Raw genomic sequence first — 27,892 nt, forward strand, 5'->3', positions numbered from 1 at the left:
AAACTAATTATGAAAGTTTCCTTTATTGTTTTACAAAATATGGCTATTACTGTCATTTGATTAATATTATAACTATTATTATTATGTAGTAGGGGTAATGTAAATAGACACTGTAAATAAAAGAGGTTTGAATATTTCTTTGTTTAATTTGCACACTGAATATGGGTTGGAGCTTTTAATTTTGAACTCTCAAAGTGCACCAGATTGATGAATTTAACATTAAAATGCACAAAATTTTCTTACGGGGGGACATGCCCCCAAACCCCCCTAGAAGGACCGAGGTCCACCCACCACAGTTTTACCAAAAATCCTGTGAGAAACACTGGTATTGCTTTGCCAGTGCAGCTTATAGCTTGTTTTAGGCTTCATCACTGTATTAATAAATGTCAAATTTTTACTTAGCCTATTTCATCTGTTAACTCTAACTCATTCATATACTCACTCATTACATGGCATTAGTGGTTTTAAGGAATTGGAGTTGGTATGCATATATTTAAGGGCGTGCAAAGATGGGTGCTGTTTATGATCATATAGTGGCCCAGTCTGGACCAAAATGCCAGGGCTGATTTTTTTATTTTATTTTTTCCAGTCCAGCCCTGTGTACAACATATCCACGTTCTTAGAATTAGCTGCTTGTCTAATCAAATTATTGTACTTTCGATCAGATCTAATACAAATAACTACATTTTCTGTTGTTGGCACACTTTGTAGTGTGCCAACCCCCCCCCCAAAAAAAACAAAATAGTGCCCCTTTTTTGGTTTAGGCCACTGCCCCTTAAAATGTCTGTGCACGGCCCTGGTGCTGTTGTTGTATTTCTTGTATGCCTACTAACGCAACGTCATTGCCATAGAAAACAATGCAGATGTTCCCAAAACAATCAGAACACAGACACATTCTTCATCTTTAAATATAGACAGACATGGAGACACAAATATCATGAGTGTGTAGAAAGAGCTCATGTGAATATAATTACCTGCACAGTATGCTGAACAGTAGCGGTGGTAACCAGCCGGACTAACCAGCTCATAGACATAATAATTGCCTAGACAGGCTTTGACTTTAATGGGAAAAGACCCGTAATAGCAGCAGTAACTCCCAGCGTAACCGCAGACATCTCGAGTGACGACTCCATCTGTTACTGTTGGGTGTCCACCACGTATCCACAGTGCGATATTAGTGCCACAGCTGTACCTCGCAACACATGTGTCTGGGATATGAGCGCTAGTGTTGTTAATGAAGAGACGATACCAGCCGCTCCAGGAGACATGGTAGTCACAGTTTATGACTGAAGCATATGTATTATTGATGGATCTCCATGGATTGTCCAGCACAGTGTAGTTGTAACAGGGGTCTGCAGAGAGATTAACTTATGAAAACACCAATATGAAGTCATAGTCTAAATATAAATATGTTCATGAAAACACATTATATATACTGTATTGTACATATATTATATATTTTAAATTAAATAGCCTATATATCTTATAAAAACATCATGAAAACACCAGTAAAAATGTATAGTCTCAATATAAATATATTTACAAAATAGAATTTCCAAATGTATAACCTAATTGATATTCAAAAAATGTTATTCCCAAATGCAAAACGTGGTCACAATTTTTTTTAAATAATTTTATATTTCCTGCAAATTGTCACATATTTGTAAATCACCCTGAATTTGTGTGTAAATATTTTGGGTTGTTTTTGAGGACAAAAAAAAAGGATGGAAGAAAAAAAAATATTATCCTATCAGATGTGTTTTTAATCCGGCCAATCATAACAGGCCATTCTCATCCGTACAGAGCGAATGAGAGATGAAATGAGGGATGAAAGAGAGATGAATAAGACATGAATGAGAGATGAATGAGAGATGTATGAGAGATGAATGAGAGATGAATGACGGATGAATGAGAGATGAATGAGAGATGAATGAGAGATGAATGACGGATGAATGAGAGATAAATGAGAGATGAATGAGGGATGAACGAGAGATGAATGACGGATGAATGAGAGATGAATGAGAGATGAATGAGGGATGAATGAGAGATTAATGAGAGATGAAAGAGATGAATGAGAGATGAATGAGAGATGAAAGATGAATGAGAGATGAATAAGAGATGAAAGATGAATGAGGGATGAATGAGGGATGAATGAGAGATGAATGAGGGATGAATGAGGGATGAATGAGAGATGAATGAGGGATGAAAGAGAGATGAATGAGGGATGAATGAGAGATGAATGAGGAATGAATGAGAGATGAATGAGGGATGAAAGAGAGATGAATGAGGGATGAATGAGAGATGAATGAGGGATGAATGAGAGATGAATGAGATGAATGAGGGATGAAAGAGAGATGAATGAGGAATGAATGAGGAATGAATGAGGGATGGATGAGAGATGAATGAGAGATGAATGAGATGAGAGATGAATGAGAGATGAATGAGATGAAAGAGATAAAAAAGAGGAATGATGGATGAAAGAGATGAATGAGAGATGAATGAGGGATGAAAGAGAGATGAATGAGGAATGAATGAGTAATGAATGAGGGATGAATGAAAGATGAATGAGAGATGAATGAGAGATGAATGAGAGATTAATGAGGGATGAATGAGAGATTAATGAGAGATTAATGAGAGATGAATGAGAGATGAAAGAGATGAATGAGAGATGAATGAGAGATTAATGAGAGATGAATGAGAGATGAAAGATGAATGAGAGATGAATAAGAGATGAAAGATGAATGAAGGATGAATGAGAGATGAATGAGGGATGAATGAGAGATGAATGAGAGATGAATGAGAGATGAAAGAGGGATGAATGAGAGATGAATGAGAGATGAATGACAGATGAATGAGAGATGAAAGATGAATGAGGGATGAATGAGAGATGAATGAGAGATGAATGAGGGATGAAAGAGATGAATGAGGGATGAATGAGAGATGAATGATGGATGAAAAAGATGAATGAGGGATGAATGAAAGATGAATGAGGGATGAATGAGAGATGAATGAGAGATGAATGAGGGATGAAAGAGATGAATGAGAGATGAATGAGAGATGAGAGATGAATGAGGGATGAAAGAGATGAATGAGAGATGAATGAGAGATGAGAGATGAATGAGGGATGAATGAGAAATGAATGAGAGATGAATGAGAGATGAATGAGATGAAAGAGATGAAAGAGAGATGAATGAGAGATGAAAGATGAATGAGAGATGAATAAGAGATGAAAGATGAATGAAGGATGAATGAGAGATGAAAGATGAATGAGAGATGAATGAGAGATTAATGAGAGATTAATGAGAGATTAATGAGGGATGAATGAGGGATGAATGAGATGAATGAGAGATTAATGAGAGATGAATGAGAGATGAAAGATGAATGAGAGATGAATAAGAGATGAAAGATGAATGAAGGATGAATGAGAGATGAATGAGAGATGAAAGATGAATGAAGGATGAATGAGAGATGAATGAGAGATGAATGAGGGATGAATGAGAGATGAATGAGAGATGAATGAGAGATGAATGAGAGATGAATGACGGATGAATGAGAGATGAAAGATGAATGAGAGATGAATGAGGGATGAATGAGAGATGAATGAGAGATGAATGAGGGATGAAAGAGATGAATGAGAGATGAATGAGAGATGAATGAGGGATTAAAGAGAGATGAATGAGAGATGAATGAGAGATTAATGAGAGATTAATGAGAGATGAATGAGGGATGAATGAGGGATGAATGAGAGATGAAAGATGAATGAGAGATGAATGAGAGATTAATGAGAGATGAATGAGAGATGAAAGATGAATGAGAGATGAATAAGAGATGAAAGATGAATGAAGGATGAAAGAGATGAATGAGAGATGAATGAGGGATGAATGAGAGATGAATGAGAGATGAATGAGAGATGAATGAGAGATGAAAGAGGGATGAATGAGAGATGAATGAGAGATGAATGACGGTTGAATGAGAGATGAATGAGGGATGAATGAGAGATGAATGAGAGATGAATGAGGGATGAAAGAGATGAATGAGAGATGAATGAGAGATGAATGATGGATGAAAGATGAATGAGGGATGAATGAGAGATGAATGAGGGATGAAAGAGATGAATGAGAGATGAATGAGAGATGAGAGATGAATAAGAGATGAAAGATGAATGAAGGATGAAAGAGATGAATGAGAGATGAATGAGGGATGAATGAGAGATGAATGAGAGATGAATGAGAGATGAATGAGAGATGAATGACGGATGAATGAGAGATGAAAGATGAATGAGAGATGAATGAGGGATGAATGAGAGATGAATGAGAGATGAATGAGGGATGAAAGAGATGAATGAGAGATGAATGAGAGATGAAAGATGAATGAAAGATGAATGAGGGATGAATGAGAGATGAATGAGGGATGAAAGAGATGAATGAGAGATGAATGAGAGATGAGAGATGAATGAGGGATGAAAGAGATGAATGAGGGATGAATGAGGTCTGAATGAGGGATGAATGAGGGATGAATGAGGGATGAATGAGAGATGAATGAGAGATGAAAGATGAATGAGGGATGAATGAGAAATGAATGAGAGATGAATGAGAGATGAATGAGATGAAAGAGATGAAAGAGATGAAAGAGATGAAAGAGATGAATGAGAGATTAATGAGAGATGAAAGAGATGAATGAGGGATGAATGAGGGATGAATGAGAGATGAATGAGAGATGAAAGATGAATGAGGGATGAATGAGAAATGAATGAGATGAATGAGGGATGAATGAGGGATGAATGAGGGATGAATGAGAGATGAATGAGGGATGAAAGAGATGAATGAGATGAATGAGAGATGAATGAGGGATGAATGAGGGATGAATGAGAGATGAATGAGAGATGAAAGATGAATGAGGGATGAATGAGAAATGAATGAGGGATGAAAGAGATGAATGAGGGATGAATGAGAAATGAATGAGATGAATGAGAGATGAATGAGAGATGAATGATGGATGAAAGAGATGAATGAGAGATGAATGAGGGATGAATGAGGGATGAATGAGAGATGAATGAGGGATGAAAGAGAGATGAATGAGAGATGAGAGATGAATGAGAGATGAATGAGAGATGAATGAGGGATGAATGAGAGATGAATGAGAGATGAATAAGGGATGAATGAGAGATGAAAGAGATGAATGACGGATGAATGAGAGATGAAAGATGAATGAGAGATGAATGAGAGATGAATGAGAGATGAAAGAGATGAATGAGAGATGAAAGATGAATGAAAGATGAATGAGGGATGAATGAGGGATGAATGAGAGATGAATGAGGGATGAAAGAGATGAATGAGAGATGAGAGATGAATGAGAGATGAATGAGAGATGAATGAGAGATGAAAGAGATGAATGAGAGATGAAAGATGAATGAAAGATGAATGAGGGATGAATGAGAGATGAATGAGAGATGAATGAGGGATGAATGAGGGATGAATGAGAGATGAATGAGAGATGAATGAGAGATGAATGAGGGATGAATGAGGGATGAATGAGAGATGAATGAGAGATGAAAGATGAATGAGGGATGAATGAGAAATGAATGAGAGATGAATGAGAGATGAATGAGAGATGAATGAGAGATGAATGAGATGAATGATGGATGAAAGAGATGAATGAGAGATGAAAGATGAATGAGGGATGAATGAGAGATGAATGAGAGATGAATGAGATGAAAGAGATGAAAGAGATGAATGAGAGATGAAAGATGAATGAAAGATGAATGAGGGATGAATGAGAGATGAATGAGAGATGAATGAGGGATGAAAGAGATGAATGAGAGATGAATGAGAGATGAATGAGAGATGAATGAGGGATGAATGAGGGATGAAAGAGATGAATGAGAGATGAATGAGGGATGAATGAGGGATGAAAGAGATGAATGAGAGATGAATGAGGGATGAATGAGAGATGAATGAGAGATGAATGAGGGATGAATGAGGGATGAATGAGAGATGAATGAGAGATGAATGAGGGATGAATGAGAGATGAATAAGGGATGAATGAGAGATGAATAAGGGATGAATGAGAGATGAATGAGGGATGAATGAGGGATGAATGAGAGATGAATGAGAGATGAATGAGGGATGAATGAGGGATGAATGAGAGATGAATGAGAGATGAATGAGGGATGAATGAGAGATGAATGAGAGATGAATAAGGGATGAATGAGAGATGAATGAGGGATGAATGAGAGATGAATGAGGGATGAATGAGAGATGAATGAGAGATGAATGAGGGATGAATGAGGGATGAATGAGGGATGAATGAGAGATGAATGAGAGATGAATGAGAGATGAATGACGGATGAATGAGAGATAAATGAGAGATGAATGAGGGATGAACGAGAGATGAATGACGGATGAATGAGAGATGAATGAGAGATGAATGAGGGATGAATGAGAGATTAATGAGAGATGAAAGAGATGAATGAGATGAGAGATGAATGAGAGATGAATGAGATGAAAGAGATAAAAAAGAGGAATGATGGATGAAAGAGATGAATGAGAGATGAAAGATGAATGAGAGATGAATGAGAGATTAATGAGAGATTAATGAGAGATGAATGAGAGATGAATGAGGGATGAATGAGGGATGAATGAGAGATGAATGAGAGATTAATGAGAGATGAATGAGGAATGAATGAGGAATGAATGAGGGATGGATGAGAGATGAATGAGAGATGAATGAGATGAGAGATGAATGAGAGATGAATGAGATGAAAGAGATAAAAAAGAGGAATGATGGATGAAAGAGATGAATGAGAGATGAAAGATGAATGAGAGATGAATGAGAGATGAATCAGAGATTAATGAGAGATTAATGAGAGATTAATGAGAGATGAATGAGGGATGAATGAGAGATGAATGAGAGATTAATGAGAGATGAATGAGAGATGAAAGATGAATGAGAGATGAATAAGAGATGAAAGATGAATGAAGGATGAATGAGAGATGAATGAGAGATGAAAGATGAATGAAGGATGAATGAGAGATGAATGAGAGATTAATGAGAGATTAATGAGAGATTAATGAGGGATGAATGAGGGATGAATGAGATGAATGAGAGATTAATGAGAGATGAATGAGAGATGAAAGATGAATGAGAGATGAATAAGAGATGAAAGATGAATGAAGGATGAATGAGAGATGAATGAGAGATGAAAGATGAATGAAGGATGAATGAGAGATGAATGAGAGATGAATGAGGGATGAATGAGAGATGAATGAGAGATGAATGAGAGATGAATGAGAGATGAATGACGGATGAATGAGAGATGAAAGATGAATGAGAGATGAATGAGGGATGAATGAGAGATGAATGAGAGATGAATGAGGGATGAAAGAGATGAATGAGAGATGAATGAGAGATGAATGAGGGATTAAAGAGAGATGAATGAGAGATGAATGAGAGATTAATGAGAGATTAATGAGAGATGAATGAGGGATGAATGAGGGATGAATGAGAGATGAAAGATGAATGAGAGATGAATGAGAGATTAATGAGAGATGAATGAGAGATGAAAGATGAATGAGAGATGAATAAGAGATGAAAGATGAATGAAGGATGAAAGAGATGAATGAGAGATGAATGAGGGATGAATGAGAGATGAATGAGAGATGAATGAGAGATGAATGAGAGATGAAAGAGGGATGAATGAGAGATGAATGAGAGATGAATGACGGTTGAATGAGAGATGAATGAGGGATGAATGAGAGATGAATGAGAGATGAATGAGGGATGAAAGAGATGAATGAGAGATGAATGAGAGATGAATGATGGATGAAAGATGAATGAGGGATGAATGAGAGATGAATGAGGGATGAAAGAGATGAATGAGAGATGAATGAGAGATGAGAGATGAATAAGAGATGAAAGATGAATGAAGGATGAAAGAGATGAATGAGAGATGAATGAGGGATGAATGAGAGATGAATGAGAGATGAATGAGAGATGAATGAGAGATGAATGACGGATGAATGAGAGATGAAAGATGAATGAGAGATGAATGAGGGATGAATGAGAGATGAATGAGAGATGAATGAGGGATGAAAGAGATGAATGAGAGATGAATGAGAGATGAAAGATGAATGAAAGATGAATGAGGGATGAATGAGAGATGAATGAGGGATGAAAGAGATGAATGAGAGATGAATGAGAGATGAGAGATGAATGAGGGATGAAAGAGATGAATGAGGGATGAATGAGGTCTGAATGAGGGATGAATGAGGGATGAATGAGGGATGAATGAGAGATGAATGAGAGATGAAAGATGAATGAGGGATGAATGAGAAATGAATGAGAGATGAATGAGAGATGAATGAGATGAAAGAGATGAAAGAGATGAAAGAGATGAAAGAGATGAATGAGAGATTAATGAGAGATGAAAGAGATGAATGAGGGATGAATGAGGGATGAATGAGAGATGAATGAGAGATGAAAGATGAATGAGGGATGAATGAGAAATGAATGAGATGAATGAGGGATGAATGAGGGATGAATGAGGGATGAATGAGAGATGAATGAGGGATGAAAGAGATGAATGAGATGAATGAGAGATGAATGAGGGATGAATGAGGGATGAATGAGAGATGAATGAGAGATGAAAGATGAATGAGGGATGAATGAGAAATGAATGAGGGATGAAAGAGATGAATGAGGGATGAATGAGAAATGAATGAGATGAATGAGAGATGAATGAGAGATGAATGATGGATGAAAGAGATGAATGAGAGATGAATGAGGGATGAATGAGGGATGAATGAGAGATGAATGAGGGATGAAAGAGAGATGAATGAGAGATGAGAGATGAATGAGAGATGAATGAGAGATGAATGAGGGATGAATGAGAGATGAATGAGAGATGAATAAGGGATGAATGAGAGATGAAAGAGATGAATGACGGATGAATGAGAGATGAAAGATGAATGAGAGATGAATGAGAGATGAATGAGAGATGAAAGAGATGAATGAGAGATGAAAGATGAATGAAAGATGAATGAGGGATGAATGAGGGATGAATGAGAGATGAATGAGGGATGAAAGAGATGAATGAGAGATGAGAGATGAATGAGAGATGAATGAGAGATGAATGAGAGATGAAAGAGATGAATGAGAGATGAAAGATGAATGAAAGATGAATGAGGGATGAATGAGAGATGAATGAGAGATGAATGAGGGATGAATGAGGGATGAATGAGAGATGAATGAGAGATGAATGAGAGATGAATGAGGGATGAATGAGGGATGAATGAGAGATGAATGAGAGATGAAAGATGAATGAGGGATGAATGAGAAATGAATGAGAGATGAATGAGAGATGAATGAGAGATGAATGAGAGATGAATGAGATGAATGATGGATGAAAGAGATGAATGAGAGATGAAAGATGAATGAGGGATGAATGAGAGATGAATGAGAGATGAATGAGATGAAAGAGATGAAAGAGATGAATGAGAGATGAAAGATGAATGAAAGATGAATGAGGGATGAATGAGAGATGAATGAGAGATGAATGAGGGATGAAAGAGATGAATGAGAGATGAATGAGAGATGAATGAGAGATGAATGAGGGATGAATGAGGGATGAAAGAGATGAATGAGAGATGAATGAGGGATGAATGAGGGATGAAAGAGATGAATGAGAGATGAATGAGGGATGAATGAGAGATGAATGAGAGATGAATGAGGGATGAATGAGGGATGAATGAGAGATGAATGAGAGATGAATGAGGGATGAATGAGAGATGAATAAGGGATGAATGAGAGATGAATAAGGGATGAATGAGAGATGAATGAGGGATGAATGAGGGATGAATGAGAGATGAATGAGAGATGAATGAGGGATGAATGAGGGATGAATGAGAGATGAATGAGAGATGAATGAGGGATGAATGAGAGATGAATGAGAGATGAATAAGGGATGAATGAGAGATGAATGAGGGATGAATGAGAGATGAATGAGGGATGAATGAGAGATGAATGAGAGATGAATGAGGGATGAATGAGGGATGAATGAGGGATGAATGAGAGATGAATGAGAGATGAATGAGAGATGAATGACGGATGAATGAGAGATAAATGAGAGATGAATGAGGGATGAACGAGAGATGAATGACGGATGAATGAGAGATGAATGAGAGATGAATGAGGGATGAATGAGAGATTAATGAGAGATGAAAGAGATGAATGAGATGAGAGATGAATGAGAGATGAATGAGATGAAAGAGATAAAAAAGAGGAATGATGGATGAAAGAGATGAATGAGAGATGAAAGATGAATGAGAGATGAATGAGAGATTAATGAGAGATTAATGAGAGATGAATGAGAGATGAATGAGGGATGAATGAGGGATGAATGAGAGATGAATGAGAGATTAATGAGAGATGAATGAGGAATGAATGAGGAATGAATGAGGGATGGATGAGAGATGAATGAGAGATGAATGAGATGAGAGATGAATGAGAGATGAATGAGATGAAAGAGATAAAAAGAGGAATGATGGATGAAAGAGATGAATGAGAGATGAAAGATGAATGAGAGATGAATGAGAGATGAATCAGAGATTAATGAGAGATTAATGAGAGATTAATGAGAGATGAATGAGGGATGAATGAGAGATGAATGAGAGATTAATGAGAGATGAATGAGAGATGAAAGATGAATGAGAGATGAATAAGAGATGAAAGATGAATGAAGGATGAATGAGAGATGAATGAGAGATGAAAGATGAATGAAGGATGAATGAGAGATGAATGAGAGATGAATGAGGGATGAATGAGAGATGAATGAGAGATGAATGAGAGATGAATGAGAGATGAATGACGGATGAATGAGAGATGAAAGATGAATGAGAGATGAATGAGGGATGAATGAGAGATGAATGAGAGATGAATGATGAATGAGGGATGAAAGAGATGAATGAGAGATGAATGAGAGATGAATGAGGGATGAAAGAGAGATGAATGAGAGATGAATGAGAGATTAATGAGAGATTAATGAGAGATGAATGAGGGATGAATGAGGGATGAATGAGAGATTAATGAGAGATGAATGAGAGATGAAAGATGAATGAGAGACGAATAAGAGATGAAAGATGAATGAAGGATGAAAGAGATGAATGAGAGATGAATGAGAGATGAAAGAGGGATGAATGAGAGATGAATGACGGATGAATGAGAGATGAAAGATGAATGAGAGATGAATGAGGGATGAATGAGAGATGAATGAGAGATGAATGAGGGATGAAAGAGATGAATGAGAGATGAATGAGAGATGAATGATGGATGAAAGAGATGAATGAGAGATGAAAGATGAATGAAAGATGAATGAGGGATGAATGAGGGATGAATGAGAGATGAATGAGAGATGAATGAGGGATGAAAGAGATGAATGAGAGATGAATGAGAGATGAGAGATGAATGAGGGATGAAAGAGATGAATGAGATGAATGAGAGATGAATGAGGGATGAATGAGGTCTGAATGAGGGATGAATGAGGGATGAATGAGGGATGAATGAGAGATGAATGAGAGATGAAAGATGAATGAGGGATGAATGAGAAATGAATGAGAGATGAATGAGAGATGAAAGAGATGAAAGAGATGAAAGAGATGAATGAGAGATTAATGAGAGATGAAAGAGATGAATGAGGGATGAATGAGGGATGAATGAGGGATGAATGAGAGATGAATGAGAGATGAATGAGAGATGAAAGATGAATGAGGGATGAATGAGAATGAATGAGATGAATGAGGGATGAATGAGGGATGAATGAGGGATGAATGAGAGATGAATGAGGGATGAAAGAGATGAATGAGATGAATGAGGGATGAATGAGGGATGAATGAGAGATGAATGAGAGATGAAAGATGAATGAGGGATGAATGAGAAATGAATGAGGGATGAAAGAGATGAATGAGGGATGAATGAGAAATGAATGAGGGATGAAAGAGATGAATGAGAGATGAATGAGAGATGAATGAGGGATGAATGAGGGATGAATGAGAGATGAATGAGGGATGAAAGAGATGAATGAGAGATGAATGAGGAATGAGAGATGAGAGATGAATGAGAGATGAATGAAAGATGAATGAGAGATGAATGAGAGATGAATGAGAGATGAATAAGGGATGAATGAGAGATGAATGAGAGATGAATGAGAGATGAATGAGGGATGAATGAGGGATGAATGAGAGATGAAAGATGAATGAGGGATGAATGAGAAATGAATGAGAGATGAATGAGAGATGAATGAGAGATGAATGAGATGAAAGAGATGAAAGAGATGAATGAGAGATTAATGAGAGATGAAAGAGATGAATGATGGATGAAAGAGATGAATGAGAGATGAAAGATGAATGAAAGATGAATGAGGGATGAATGAGAGATGAATGAGGGATGAAAGAGATGAATGAGAGATGAATGAGGGATGAATGAGGGATGAATGAGAGATGAATGAGAGATGAATGAGGGATGAATGAGGGATGAATGAGAGATGAATGAGAGATGAATGAGGGATGAATGAGAGATGAATGAGGGATGAATGAGAGATGAATGAGGGATGAATGAGAGATGAATGAGGGATGAATGAGAGATGAATGAGGGATGAATGAGAGATGAATGAGAGATGAATGATGGATGAAAGAGATGAATGAGAGATGAAAGATGAATGAAAGATGAATGAGGGATGAATGAGAGATGAATGAGGGATGAAAGAGATGAATGAGAGATGAATGAGAGATGAATGAGAGATGAATGAGGGATGAATGAGAGATGAATGAGAGATGAATGAGAGATGAATGAGAGATGAATGAGAGATGAATGAGGGATGAATGAGAGATGAATGAGAGATGAATGAGGGATGAATGAGGGATGAATAAGGGATGAATGAGAGATGAATGAGAGATGAATGAGAGATGAATGAGGGATGAATGAGAGATGAATAAGGGATGAATGAGAGATGAATGAGAGATGAATGAGGGATGAATGAGAGATGAATAAGGGATGAATGAGAGATGAATGAGGGATGAATGAGAGATGAATGAGAGATGAATGAGGGATGAATGACGGATGAATGAGAGATGAATGAGAGATGAATGAGGGATGAATGAGAGATGAATGAGGGATGAATGAGGGATGAATAAGGGATGAATGAGAGATGAATGAGAGATGAATGAGGGATGAATGAGAGATGAATGAGGGATGAATGAGAGATGAATGAGAGATGAATGAGGGATGAATGACGGATGAATGAGAGATGAATGAGGGATGAATGAGAGATGAATGAGGGATGAATGAGAGATGAATGAGGGATGAATGAGAGATGAATGAGGGATGAATGAGAGATGAATGAGGGATGAATGAGGGATGAATGAGAGATGAATGAGGGATGAATGAGAGATGAATGAGGGATGAATGAGAGATGAATGAGGGATGAAGGAGGGATGAATGAGGGATGAATGAGAGATGAATGAGAGATGAATGAGGGATGAATGAGGGATGAATGAGAGATGAAAGATGAATGAGGGATGAATGAGAAATGAATGAGAGATGAATGAGAGATGAATGAGAGATGAATGAGATGAAAGAGATGAAAGAGATGAATGAGAGATTAATGAGAGATGAAAGAGATGAATGATGGATGAAAGAGATGAATGAGAGATGAAAGATGAATGAAAGATGAATGAGGGATGAATGAGAGATGAATGAGGGATGAAAGAGATGAATGAGAGATGAATGAGGGATGAATGAGGGATGAATGAGAGATGAATGAGGGATGAATGAGAGATGAATGAGGGATGAATGAGAGATGAATGAGGGATGAATGAGAGATGAATGAGGGATGAATGAGAGATGAATGAGAGATGAATGAGGGATGAATGAGAGATGAATGAGGGATGAATGAGAGATGAATGAGAGATGAATGAGAGATGAATGATGGATGAAAGAGATGAATGAGAGATGAAAGATGAATGAAAGATGAATGATGGATGAAAGAGATGAATGAGAGATGAAAGATGAATGAAAGATGAATGAGGGATGAATGAGAGATGAATGAGGGATGAAAGAGATGAATGAGAGATGAATGAGAGATGAATGAGAGATGAATAAGGGATGAATGAGAGATGAATGAGGGATGAATGAGAGATGAATGAGAGATGAATGAGGGATGAATGAGAGATGAATGAGAGATGAATGAGGGATGAATGAGAGATGAATGAGAGATGAATGAGAGATGAATGAGGGATGAATGAGAGATGAATGAGAGATGAATGAGGGATGAATGAGAGATGAATGAGGGATGAATGAGAGATGAATAAGGGATGAATGAGAGATGAATGAGAGATGAATAAGGGATGAATGAGAGATGAATGAGAGATGAATGAGGGATGAATGAGAGATGAATGAGGGATGAATGACGGATGAATGAGAGATGAATGAGAGATGAATGAGGGATGAATGAGAGATGAATGAGGGATGAATGAGGGATGAATAAGGGATGAATGAGAGATGAATGAGGGATGAATGACGGATGAATGAGGGATGAATGAGGGATGAATGAGAGATGAATGAGGGATGAATGAGGGATGAATGACGGATGAATGAGGGATGAATGAGGGATGAATGAGAGATGAATGAGAGATGAATGAGAGATGAATAAGGGATGAATGAGAGATGAATGAGAGATGAATGGGGGATGAATGAGAGATGAATGAGAGATGAATGAGGGATGAATGACGGATGAATGAGGGATGAATGAGGGATGAATGAGAGATGAATGAGGGATGAATGAGAGATGAATGAGGGATGAATAAGGGATGAATGAGAGATGAATGAGGGATGAATGAGGGATGAATGAGAGATGAATGAGAGATGAATGAGGGATGAATGAGAGATGAATGAAATTATAAAGAAATTATAAAGATTGACTGTAACTCTATTGCTGTGTTTCAGATGCTGAATGATGATGTCAGAGAGTGTAGAAATAACACTGCTAACTTTGTTTAAATCTTGTTTAGTGGCGCTTACACACTCACACACATCAACATTCGTTATATGAAACACAATAATGGTGACGTTTTCTGAAAACTCCTGCAAAGACTGAAACAAAAGTAACTTAAACATCAAGAGTCACGAGCACAACTAAAGTAAACTAAAGTAAAGTAAAGTTAAAGAATGTTTCAGGAACATCACACTAACCTTCAAATAACATTTTGGACATTTGATAAATGTATAAATGGACATTTTTTACGTTCCCAGAATCAACACTGAATATTTGGAGAACGTTTATTATAAACGTTTATTGTGGTTTATTATAAAATAAACATTTATTAAAGCTGCAGTCCGTAGCTTTTCCTCTTTGTCGCCATCTCTGTTTGAAATCTGCAATTGCAGTTATTCGCGGAATTATCAACTTTACGCGAGTTGTGCCTCAGCATGACACAGCGTAGATGAATCCAATGTTTTGAGGGGAATGTGTGGCTGTCCGTCACCGCGCTGGTGTGGATGCTGTCATTCAGAATCACAGATTATACTTTTTGCAAGTGTGATCAACATAAGAGTTTTTACCGGAAAATGTCGTCTGAGCAAGTAAGTAACATCCACTTTGTTCTGACCAACTAAGGGGAAAAAAGCATTGCAGTAAATCGCACCGATTAAATCTAACGATCGCTTCATATCACGTAAAACCGTGCAAATTATACTTTGTTCTCAAATTGTTAATGTTAACAACATCAGCATTGCGTGACTACATTGAATGCCCTTCCGATGTTTATCCTTGTTTTCGCATGTGCCGGATTGCAGTCTCTTTTTTTCTAGCCACTCCGAAGTCCGAACGAAGTCTTTCGCGTTTTACCGCGGGTGAATCTTCAGTTGTCACTGGTGATTGTCATTTGAACCTTTCTGGATCCGCCATTAAAATAATAAGTTTAATTATATCAAGTGCTGTGAGAAAAGGCTATAAATCTCCACCTCCAACATCCTCACACTCATAGCCTACTAGCCAGACTCTTCTTTATGTTTTACACGCAATGACGCAAAGACATGCTCGAATTTCCCACGGAAATCCACCAGTACCACTGGAATTAAATACATTATTACAAGCTTACCATTTTGAATCGAGCTACGGCAAGCAAATAGTTTAGAACACTGGCTGGTTATGTACCCAAAAAAGTTACGGACTGGAGCTTTAAATAACGCTGACACAAGAGCAAGACATACAATAATGACCCTGAGAAATCACTGTATGGATTAACAAATCAACTGTGGCAACAATATGTTGCTACTGTATTTTCTACAGTAAAGTACTGGCAACCACAGCTGATGTTTTTTATTAATTATAGTGGTGCAGTAAATATTTCATTCTTCTGACACACACACACATATACCTAATGATACAGAGCGGCGTTTCCTAAAAACATTGTAAGCCTAAGTTGATCATAGAGATTGTGTCAGTTGTTCTACGATCAATTTAGGATTATGATGCTTTTGGGAAATGCAGTCCTGATCTGTAGCCTACATACATTAGAAAACACTCAGAAAATAAGCCAATAGAGACACAGTGTGTAACATTACCAGGTGAGATGATCACTGGTGTGACAGTTGTAGAGCTGGTGTTAATGCTGCCAGTGTCTGAAAGTTTGGATGAATAGTGATTAATGAACAGAGACACAAATATCATGAGTGTGTAGAAAGAGCTCATGTGAATATAATTACCTGCACAGTATGCTGAAGAACACACAGTTGGACTAACCAGCTCATAGACATAATAATTGTCTGGACAGGCTTTGACTTTAATGGGAAAAGACCCGTAATAACAGCAGTAACTCCCATCACGCTTAGCGTCACCGACCCAGTTACCGCAGACATCTCGAGTGACGACTCCATCTGTTACTGTTGGGTGTCCACCACGTATCCACAGTGGGAAATTAGTGCCACAGCTGTACTGAGCAACACATGTGTCTGGGATATGAGCGCTAGTGTTGTTAATGAAGAGACGATACCAGCCGCTCCAGGAGACAGACGTGTCACAATTTATGACTGAAGCATCTGTATTATTGATGGATCTCCATGTATCGTTCAGCTCAGTGTAGTTGTAGCAGGGGTCTGCAGAGAGATAAGCTTATGAAAATATATTAAGAAATTAACAAGTTTCTGAAAAACATGGTTTATTACAAAATGTAACCAAAAGTGCAGCTTTAGACATTACTTCTTCTCCTTCTTCTTTTGCTAATTCGGAGTGATTCATTTCGATCCACAATATTTTTTGAAATGCATTTATAGGATTATTTAAACATCAACACGTTACATACCAGTAAAATCATGTATATATTATTATTATTGTGGTGATGTAATCAGCCATCATAGGGTTAATTCCCAAATATGGTGTTCTGCGGGTATAAAAAGAGATGCGGCAGACATCTAGGCAAGCGTGCTATTCCGAGTCCGGGAAGTGACGTAATTCTGGGGCGCCGGTTTAGGTTCAGGAGCTTTTGTGGCAAGTGCATGAATGTTTGGATCAGAAAGGGTAATTTGAGAATTGCTTAACTTACAGTGTGGCGGAGGAGAACGTGGAGTGAACGCTTATCATGGCGAGCTAGCACGCCTTGAGTGCACTGCGCGGCACGATTTATTTACCGCAGGTATGCGATGCATTTTTTTTTAATAGTGGTATGAGGCGTGGAGGTGTTGCAGCAGGCTTAGCAGGCTTTGCAGATTGTGGGAGCATTGAAGACACTGTCGGCTCGTGCTACTTTCTGTAACTCTTATCTGTGTGTGTGTGATGCTGAACGACTTCGGACGGATTGTGTTTCACTCCCAAGTCGCTGTGTTCGCCCGCCCTTCCGTCTCTTATTTGAACTACAGTTTCTGTGAACTTGTATGCGAATTCTAATTCAACAGTGTGACGGTCTCCATCCGGTCAAGGACGACGTCTGAGCTGATCAAAATACGCGCCGAGTGTACAGCCTGCCAGGATACATCTAAATTGGGGCTGTGACAGTGTTCCTCGATGGGTGGACTGAGGACGGGGGAGGGGTAACCTTACAACGACGAAGGTCTATGTGTGTCACCCTTATATTTGTACATTATTAGGAATGTTTGGCTTTCTTTTGTATTTTCTGTTTTGTTTGTGTTGAATTGATTTTCTGTTTGTGATTAATATGTTTGTCAAGACATAGGGGAATGACCCATTAACGCCCGTTATCGTGCTGATCACAGTCCACGAGCATCAGCTGGTTGGCTGGTATTGCTACTGAGAAAGACAGGCCTTTACGGCCGGGTGTGATTATACGCTTCATTGACAGAGTTTTATGTGGAAAGTGTATGTGTTTATTGTTATATTGATTGTTCTTGTCTTTTCCCTTCAGAATCTGGGGTACCCGTGGTTCCTGAAGTCTTCTGGGTGTGGTGGTGGTTTGACTGACAGTCTGCAGTGTTCACAACGGGTGGAGTGTTGTGAGAGCACGAGTGGTTGCTGTGTTGATCTAATAGTCAGGACAAATCCCCCAGGTTCTGAAGTGGTAGGCGTGTGTGTGTGATTGTTGATTTATCTGACTCTACAATTTATTACTGAAGATCGTGTTGTATTTTATTAAAAAATTGTAAAAAAATTTTTTTAATAAACCGTTTTGTACTATCATCGTTGTCTGCTATCTGACTCAGCCACTACGTATCCGCGTGCTTTGTGTACCTGAATAATCTGTGGGTTCCCGGACTATTTCTGGGTGGCGTAGTCGGACTTAACCTAAAATTGCAAACTGCCACATTATTACTTTTTTTTTATTATTTTTTTTTAAAGATTTTATTTCAATTTTCTTGGTCTAAAAATTACCATTTCAAAATTACTATTGCCAGGTTTTCAGCGGGAATCCATAAACTAATATTAAACTAACAATCTGACATTCAGTTTCCTCAATATTTCATATGCAAATAATGAAAAAATATAAAAAGTTAAACTAAATGATTTCACTAAAACGCCAGTATTTTATTTTACAGAAAATAAGTGAGTTTCTCCGCAGCATGTGAAGTGTTTTATTCCAGTATTGTCCTCCGCAACACTGTATCAGTGGTTTGATCGGGTCTGACTCTAAACTAGCACTATTGAGAGAGAGACAGAGATCTGTCGTTCACTCAGTGACAGTCAAGTGTTTGAACTAAGAGATCAGACACGAGGTGCTCAGAAAAGTGTCCACTAAAGCTCAGGATGGACAGATTCGACACATGCGCACTCCGACTGCACTAGTCCTATAGAGGGCAGTATAGTCGTGACTCATGTCAGCTACAGGCCCTCAGCTCTGAAGGACAAAGAAGAAGAGGTGTGTGTTCCACTTCCGAAGATACCAGAGCCCGTCTACGGAGAGCCTTGGCACTTCCTATTAGCCCCATTGTATCGATCTTGGTTGCAGTTCCATTAGAATTCCACTGGAGGTGATCGCGGGCGAGTGCAGACTGAATGGGAGTCTATGGGGCTATACGGCTAAATTAGTCTCTTTCACCCGATTGCCGTTGAGAAATCTCAGATTTTATTGTAGGTTTTGCAAGTTCAACATGGGTCGAAAGTTGAATGAACGAGTACTTATTTCTTTTCGATTTCTTACAGGTTGAGTTGTTGTTGCCCATAACACGCTAGCATTCTGCTAATGACGTCAGCATTCTGACGTCATTGACATTTTAAAAGACTTTTTAAACCAAATAAGTGACTCTAAAAAATCTAACACCCAGCAATGTGTAATTTCTTTGCATCTCCTTTCGAATACAACATTCAAATTACTAGACAAAAAATTATATCCTGAGAAAAGTGGATTTTGAGGGTTTTTCACCATAGACCTCCATTCATTCTGCACTCGCCTGCGAGCGCCCCCGCATGGACAGAGACGTGTTACTGCAGCCAGTCCAGAAACCGGAAGTAAGCAGAGAGTGCCAATTCTCTTCCTATTAGACATTCTCTGAAGATACACAACCTCAAAGCGACTGCTCATGTTCCACACTGTAGCTGTGTCCCAATGTGAAGTCTGCATCCTCCGAAGGCCGTATTTGAAGGCCGATTGCGTCACAGCAGCGCGACGAAACGTCACAGCGGAGCGACGAAGGATGTCCCAATTCAAAGGCTGCACACTTCGGAGGTCGCATTTGAAGGCCGATTGTGTCACCGCGGCGCTATGAAGGCTGTCCCAATTCAATTCTGCATCCTCCGAAGGCCGTATTCGAAGGCCGTATTCGAAGGCCGGCGCGACGAAGGCTAAAGCGACGCCAAATGCACCCTTCGTTTCCCCGTGAAAGGAAGGATACATAAATGGACACTTTGCGGACTATCCTACCCCATAATTCATCGCGCGGCGGTGACGACAGCATTTTTATTAATAAATAAATAAATAGAGTGCCGAAGTTATGACGTCACTTTGTAGGCCAAAACGCGGAAGTGAGTTAGCATTTTAGCACTACCGGTTCCCTCGCCCTAAAGTCTATGGGTTTTTTGAATGGGTTTTTGCTAAATCGCCTGAAATAAGCTCTGTGGTTAACAAAGCCTCTAAATATTTTCACGTTTTGATCTTTGACATAAAACACACCAGTTATAACCTGCTTGTGATTTTTTTAAACTTTATTGTGTCTTAAAAACGGTGGTTGCTAACAAGTTGCTAAAAGGGACTACATCCTTTGGCGGGGACTTTAGACGTCATCATGACAAACATGAAATCTCTCAGCTAGCCCGCGTTTCAGCTTCACGTTCATAGAAGTTTACCTTTCAGTTAATATACATAACGTTATTTTTGTTTTGTCCCGAGATGCAACCACAAGTCATCGAATGAAAATGAAATCTCGTTTTACCGTTTTCCGTCCGATGTTACCCAGCGGAGACTCTGGGTTCGTGCCAGATGGAGTAAAAAAGGCTAGCAGTAGCAAGAATAAACGTTTTTCATAACCAAATCAACAGCTAAAATACCTTTTGTCTCTCTCTTAAAATATCTAAAAGCTTGTTTACTTTGCCACTGTTTAATAGATTAGATCCGCTGCAGTTTTATTAAAGGCTAACGTTACGTTGAGAAATGTGTTTAATTAAAATATTCAAAAATAATACCTGGTTTATTGACTTTTATTGTAACTTGTTTGGATATAATTATAGAAAGGGTGGGTCCTGCACCCTGATATTTGTGAACTTGGCTTTTACCCACTTATAATAATATGATTGTATTTGTAAACAGCATTACCGGTAGTTAAGGCATTAGGTAACAATGTTAATCTTTGTTATTTTAGTAGTAAATGTTAAACTATATTTAATGTGCTATATAAACGTGGACAATTCCCAGAGAACACGCTGATATGTATAGCCTTAATGCACTGTAAGTTGCCTGTCTGACAAATACACAAATTAAATGTTAAACTATTGTATACTACTTGTATACTATTGTAACTACACTCCAGTCAGCTCACAGTAATGTGAATGTGAGTTAAAATTTACTACACTGGCTCTCACATTGCGGCTTGTGGATTACCAGGTAAAAATATATAGAAAATGTTAACAAAATGAGTATATATGGTTTATTTAGGGAACATATATGGTTTAATTATAATATATTATAATAAGCATTTGCTATTGGACAATTCTCTTTAAATTCAGCATATATAATTATATACAACTATTATATTAAATGTTTGGAATTTAACTGTGTTATGCTTGTTCATAGATTATTTGTATAGTTATCTTAAATACGCACGCATAAACAAAATTAGTTTCTAACATTTTTGGAAAAAACGAATGGGCAATATTTCTCATGAAAAAGTGGATAAGTGTTCATACCATAGACTGTAAAAAAATAGGTTCATACACAGCGCAGATCATAATGAGCGAGCGTGTTCTCTTACGAGAGTTCTCTCGTACTGCGTTTTATCAAAACGCTACGGGAAAAGTCTCTTTTCACGAAACACTGAAGCAAAAATTATCCTTTAATTTTCATATATGTAAAACGCGTTGCGGCAGCAGCAGACAGCTGAAGCAAGACGGCTTGTCCGCTCATTGGCTGCTCTGCGGCAACTGCATAAGCCTATCGAGCGCAGGCTGATGCAACATCAGACCAATGAGGGCGCTTCGCGCCCTCCTCGCCACTTCCCGCCGAGACGGGCGTGGCTTACCTCTATAAAAGGAGCTCGAGAAGGCTGATTCACTTGATTTTAATCTCTTCAGCGAAGCGCACGCATCGCTGGATCACGAGGAAGCACGTCTGATGCAAGCACTTCAGCGGGACGAGCCCTTGAAGCCGCTGGCCAACGCCGCCTTCTACCGCCGTACCTGCTGCGCTTTCCGACGCCATATCCTTTACATTCTTGTGTTTGTGTGTGTGTGTGTGTGTTCGCTTTACAACACACACCCCTAAAAGAGCTGCGTCTTTTTCAAGATGCCTTCTCATGCAGCGCTCGCGCTCGCTGACGGCGAACGCCTTCACTCCGAGCCAATTGCCTACGGTGACTCTGAGGACTCACCGGGCATCCTTCCGAGGCTGCCCTTCCTGGAAGCGGATGGCGGGATTAGTTTTTCTTTACGTTACAAGAAAAGCTACCCTGCCTCTGCACGCGTCATTCACCGGCGAAGGAGAAAAGAGTGTTCTTAGTCCCACCGTTGGTCGGTCTGACCTCTTTTCTCTCACATTTCTCAGTTCCCTGTTCGGCGACTGGAAATATTATTGCAGCAAGTGAGTCTGTTACACGCTTGCCTGCCAGCAAACGCCGAAGAATACATGTTGACGCCGCTTTCAAAGCCTGTATCCCCCTGTGGCTCAGTGGTGGAATTATAGGTTCTCCACGCGGGAGACCGGGGTTCGGATCCAATGCTTTGCTCTGTAAGTCCCCTGAAGGCGACTGCAGAGATGCATTTTGCAGCCAGCGAGCGCGTAGTACCCGCTTGCCTGCAACCGAACACCGTTTCTACGGTTCCCGCGCGTCACTGGCGAAAGGAGAATGGAGTGTTTTCAGCCCCGCTGAAACTGGGCGATTTCCACTCTTCTCACATTCTGGCATTTTGCAGGCGTCTGAAAATGCAAATCACTCTGTCTGTTCCCCGAGAGGCAACTGCAGACGTGTTTTTTGCTGCCCACGAGCACGTGGTACATGCCTGCAAGCAAACGCCAGTGCGTGTTTTTTGCTGCCCACGAGCACGGCCGATGATGCTATATGTGTAGAGAAGATGCCCACTGCTAGTGCCCATCCCTACACACTAGCACAGCCCTTCACACAGGGCCCGCGCTCATATATTCGACTCGGGTCGATCACGCACGCAACATAGTGAACGTGCCCACTGCCTAGTGCCCACAAACACTATATTCTGCATGCCTTGTGGTTTCTGTAAAGACGAAACCTGTGTGCATTCACTCTGCTCAGACAGACAGTGCACTCATTGCAGTAACTGTGCCCGCTCTCCCGCGCCCACACTTACTCACGGTATTTCTGGTGTCCCGGCCACGGCCGATGGTGCTATAAATGTAGTGTCGATGCCCACTTCTCAGTGCCCATCCCTACACACAAGCACAGCCCTGCACTTAGGGCTCGCGCAAATAAAATCGACTCAGGTCGATTGCGCTCCCCACATAGTAAAAGTGCCCACTACTCAGTGCCCACGAACACTATGTCTATCAGATCACAGGCTCTCTGTAAAAACGAGACCAATGAGCCTGTGTAAGCAGCGCGCCCAAAGCAGTAAATGTGTCCGCTCCCAGCCCACATCTACTCGCACACATGAGTCCCACGGGACTCGCGCAGCCCTCCCTCACTCAGCCAAGCACTGTTGTAAGGTCGAGGACGAGCGCTCCGCCCGCTGTATTAAGCGCGCCCCCCGCCTCAAATGCCGCAGGCATAACGCCTACGTTTGTGAGCCCCGTAGCACCTCTGTCGCACGGCGAACAGAGCGCGCTCTGTATCCGGCCCTTAGCCAACCATGCAGATGCATGGGCAGCGCTTCCAGGGGTTTCGGACTGGGTCTTAGGCATTATAAAGAGAGGCTTCTCGCTACAGTTTTTTCGACGCCCTCCGCGCTTCACAGCGCGCGTCGAAACTTCGGTACCGCTGAAAGTAGCACACCTACTTCGCGCCGAAATATCAAAACTGATAAGCAAAGGGGCGATAGAGCTTATTCCCCGAGATCAAAGCGAACAGGGGATATACAGCAGATACTTTCTAGTCCCCAAAAAGGACGGCGGTATCAGACCCATTCTGGATCTAAGACGACTGAACAGAGTGTTAGTGAAACGCCGTTTCAAAATGCTCACGACCAGCAAAATTCTCGCGCATGTTCGCCGGGAAGACTGGTTCATGACGATAGATCTGAAGGACGCGTATTTTCAAATACAGATAGCGTCACATCACAGGCGATTCTTGAGATTCGCCTTCGAGGGTCAGACATACCAGTATACAGTCCTGCCTTTCGGCTTGTCCCTGGCACCTCGTACATTTACGAAATGCATGGATGCAGCGCTCGCTCCTCTCAGACTCAGAGGCATGCGAGTGCTGAACTACTTGGACGACTGGTTGATCCTAGCCCAATCACGATCTCAGCTCGTAGAGCACAGAGCCATTTTACTCGATCACCTCGAGAATCTTGGTATCACGGTCAATTGGGCGAAGAGTTCACTGAACCCCAGTCAAACGATTTCGTTTCTGGGTATAGTTCTGGACTCACAGTCTATGACAGCGCAGCTGTCGCCACAGCGTGTGCTGAACATTCAGCGCGCGGCGAAGTCTTTCCGCCGCGGCGCTTTCACCCCGCTCAGGAAATTTCAAAGGATGCTGGGTCTCATGGCCTCAGCATCGTCAGTTCTCCGGCTGGGCTTGCTCCGCATGCGCCCGCTGCAGTTCTGGTTGAAAGCGCGGGTACCGCGCAGAGCGTGGGTGTCCGGTCAATTACGCCTCAAGGTCAATCAGGACTGTGTCACAGCCCTGGTGCCTTGGATGGCGAACGACTGGTACCAATCAGGTGTAAGCCTGGGGACTTCCTCGAGGGTGAGGATGGTGTCGACGGACGCATCCACCTCGGGATGGGGAGCGCTGCTCGAGGGCAGACCGTTCTTCGGCCTATGGTCAGAACGAGAAAAGCTCCATCACATAAACTGCCTAGAAATGCTGGCAGTGCACAATGTGCTGACGCGTTTTTGTCCCCACATCAAGGACCAACACGTCATAGTCCGTTCGGACAACATGGCTGTGGTGTCCTACATAAATCGCCAGGGTGGTCTGAATTCCATATCCCTGTACAGGCTGGCGAAACGCCTCCTACTATGGGCTCAGCACAACTTGCGCTCGCTGAGAGCAGTGCATGTACCCGGGCTTCTGAATGTGGGCCCGGACAGACTGTCTAGGAACAACGTTCCTACAGGCGAATGGTCTCTACACCCACAAACAGTCCGGCTGTTGTGGGAGAGATTCGGCAAAGCGGAGGTGGACCTATTCGCGTCCCACGAAAACGCTCACTGCCCCGCATTCTTTTCAAAGACCGACAGCGCGCTGTCCCAAAGGTGGCCGCGCTGCCCGCTATACGCTTTTCCCCCCGTTTCCCTCCTGCCACAGGTGTTGGAACGGGTCAGGAAAACAAAATGCCCAGTGCTGCTTGTAGCACCGTTCTGGAAGAACCAGGCATGGTTCCCAGTTCTGATGCAGTTAGCAGACATCGCTCCATGGCCAGTGCCGTTGAGGAGAGATCTCCTCTCGCAGGCCAGGGGCTCGATTTGGCACCCACACCCGGAACTGTGGTCCCTTCATGTGTGGGCGCTCAACGAAAATAAGATCTGTGTTCAACAAAGAGTTGTGACCCTAACACGTTTTGTCTATCAAGATAAAGCAGTAAATGTGTCCGCTCCCAGCCCACATCTACTCGCACACATGAGTCCCACGGGACTCGCGCAGCCCTCCCTCACTCAGCCAAGCACTGTTGTAAGGTCGAGGACGAGCGCTCCGCCCGCTGTATTAAGCGCGCCCCCCGCCTCAAATGCCGCAGGCATAACGCCTACGTTTGTGAGCCCCGTAGCACCTCTGTCGCACGGCGAACAGAGCGCGCTCTGTATCCGGCCCTTAGCCAACCATGCAGATGCATGGGCAGCGCTTCCAGGGGTTTCGGACTGGGTCTTAGGCATTATAAAGAGAGGCTTCTCGCTACAGTTTTTTCGACGCCCTCCGCGCTTCACAGCGCGCGTCGAAACTTCGGTACCGCTGAAAGTAGCACACCTACTTCGCGCCGAAATATCAAAACTGATAAGCAAAGGGGCGATAGAGCTTATTCCCCGAGATCAAAGCGAACAGGGGATATACAGCAGATACTTTCTAGTCCCCAAAAAGGACGGCGGTATCAGACCCATTCTGGATCTAAGACGACTGAACAGAGTGTTAGTGAAACGCCGTTTCAAAATGCTCACGACCAGCAAAATTCTCGCGCATGTTCGCCGGGAAGACTGGTTCATGACGATAGATCTGAAGGACGCGTATTTTCAAATACAGATAGCGTCACATCACAGGCGATTCTTGAGATTCGCCTTCGAGGGTCAGACATACCAGTATACAGTCCTGCCTTTCGGCTTGTCCCTGGCACCTCGTACATTTACGAAATGCATGGATGCAGCGCTCGCTCCTCTCAGACTCAGAGGCATGCGAGTGCTGAACTACTTGGACGACTGGTTGATCCTAGCCCAATCACGATCTCAGCTCGTAGAGCACAGAGCCATTTTACTCGATCACCTCGAGAATCTTGGTATCACGGTCAATTGGGCGAAGAGTTCACTGAACCCCAGTCAAACGATTTCGTTTCTGGGTATAGTTCTGGACTCACAGTCTATGACAGCGCAGCTGTCGCCACAGCGTGTGCTGAACATTCAGCGCGCGGCGAAGTCTTTCCGCCGCGGCGCTTTCACCCCGCTCAGGAAATTTCAAAGGATGCTGGGTCTCATGGCCTCAGCATCGTCAGTTCTCCGGCTGGGCTTGCTCCGCATGCGCCCGCTGCAGTTCTGGTTGAAAGCGCGGGTACCGCGCAGAGCGTGGGTGTCCGGTCAATTACGCCTCAAGGTCAATCAGGACTGTGTCACAGCCCTGGTGCCTTGGATGGCGAACGACTGGTACCAATCAGGTGTAAGCCTGGGGACTTCCTCGAGGGTGAGGATGGTGTCGACGGACGCATCCACCTCGGGATGGGGAGCGCTGCTCGAGGGCAGACCGTTCTTCGGCCTATGGTCAGAACGAGAAAAGCTCCATCACATAAACTGCCTAGAAATGCTGGCAGTGCACAATGTGCTGACGCGTTTTTGTCCCCACATCAAGGACCAACACGTCATAGTCCGTTCGGACAACATGGCTGTGGTGTCCTACATAAATCGCCAGGGTGGTCTGAATTCCATATCCCTGTACAGGCTGGCGAAACGCCTCCTACTATGGGCTCAGCACAACTTGCGCTCGCTGAGAGCAGTGCATGTACCCGGGCTTCTGAATGTGGGCCCGGACAGACTGTCTAGGAACAACGTTCCTACAGGCGAATGGTCTCTACACCCACAAACAGTCCGGCTGTTGTGGGAGAGATTCGGCAAAGCGGAGGTGGACCTATTCGCGTCCCACGAAAACGCTCACTGCCCCGCATTCTTTTCAAAGACCGACAGCGCGCTGTCCCAAAGGTGGCCGCGCTGCCCGCTATACGCTTTTCCCCCCGTTTCCCTCCTGCCACAGGTGTTGGAACGGGTCAGGAAAACAAAATGCCCAGTGCTGCTTGTAGCACCGTTCTGGAAGAACCAGGCATGGTTCCCAGTTCTGATGCAGTTAGCAGACATCGCTCCATGGCCAGTGCCGTTGAGGAGAGATCTCCTCTCGCAGGCCAGGGGCTCGATTTGGCACCCAC

The 27,892-nt window shown here is 41.7% G+C and overlaps 1 protein-coding gene across 1 annotated transcript in view; it reads right to left on the minus strand.

The window, feature by feature from the left end:
* LOC311077873 (uncharacterized protein) overlaps positions 1–27,892 on the minus strand; it is a 60,137-nt gene that overhangs the window by 21,285 nt on the left and 10,960 nt on the right. The window contains exons 5-7 of the mRNA XM_084106508.1: positions 16,756–17,145; positions 16,615–16,671; positions 975–1,352 (exon numbers count right to left, since the gene is read on the minus strand). Coding sequence (XP_083962634.1) covers positions 975–1,352; positions 16,615–16,671; positions 16,756–17,145 — 825 coding nt within the window. The remainder of the gene's footprint in view (positions 1–974; positions 1,353–16,614; positions 16,672–16,755; positions 17,146–27,892) is intronic.

This window comes from Abramis brama (genome assembly GCF_963993115.1).
Source record: "Abramis brama genome assembly, chromosome: 2".
Lineage (NCBI taxonomy): Eukaryota > Metazoa > Chordata > Actinopteri > Cypriniformes > Leuciscidae > Abramis > Abramis brama.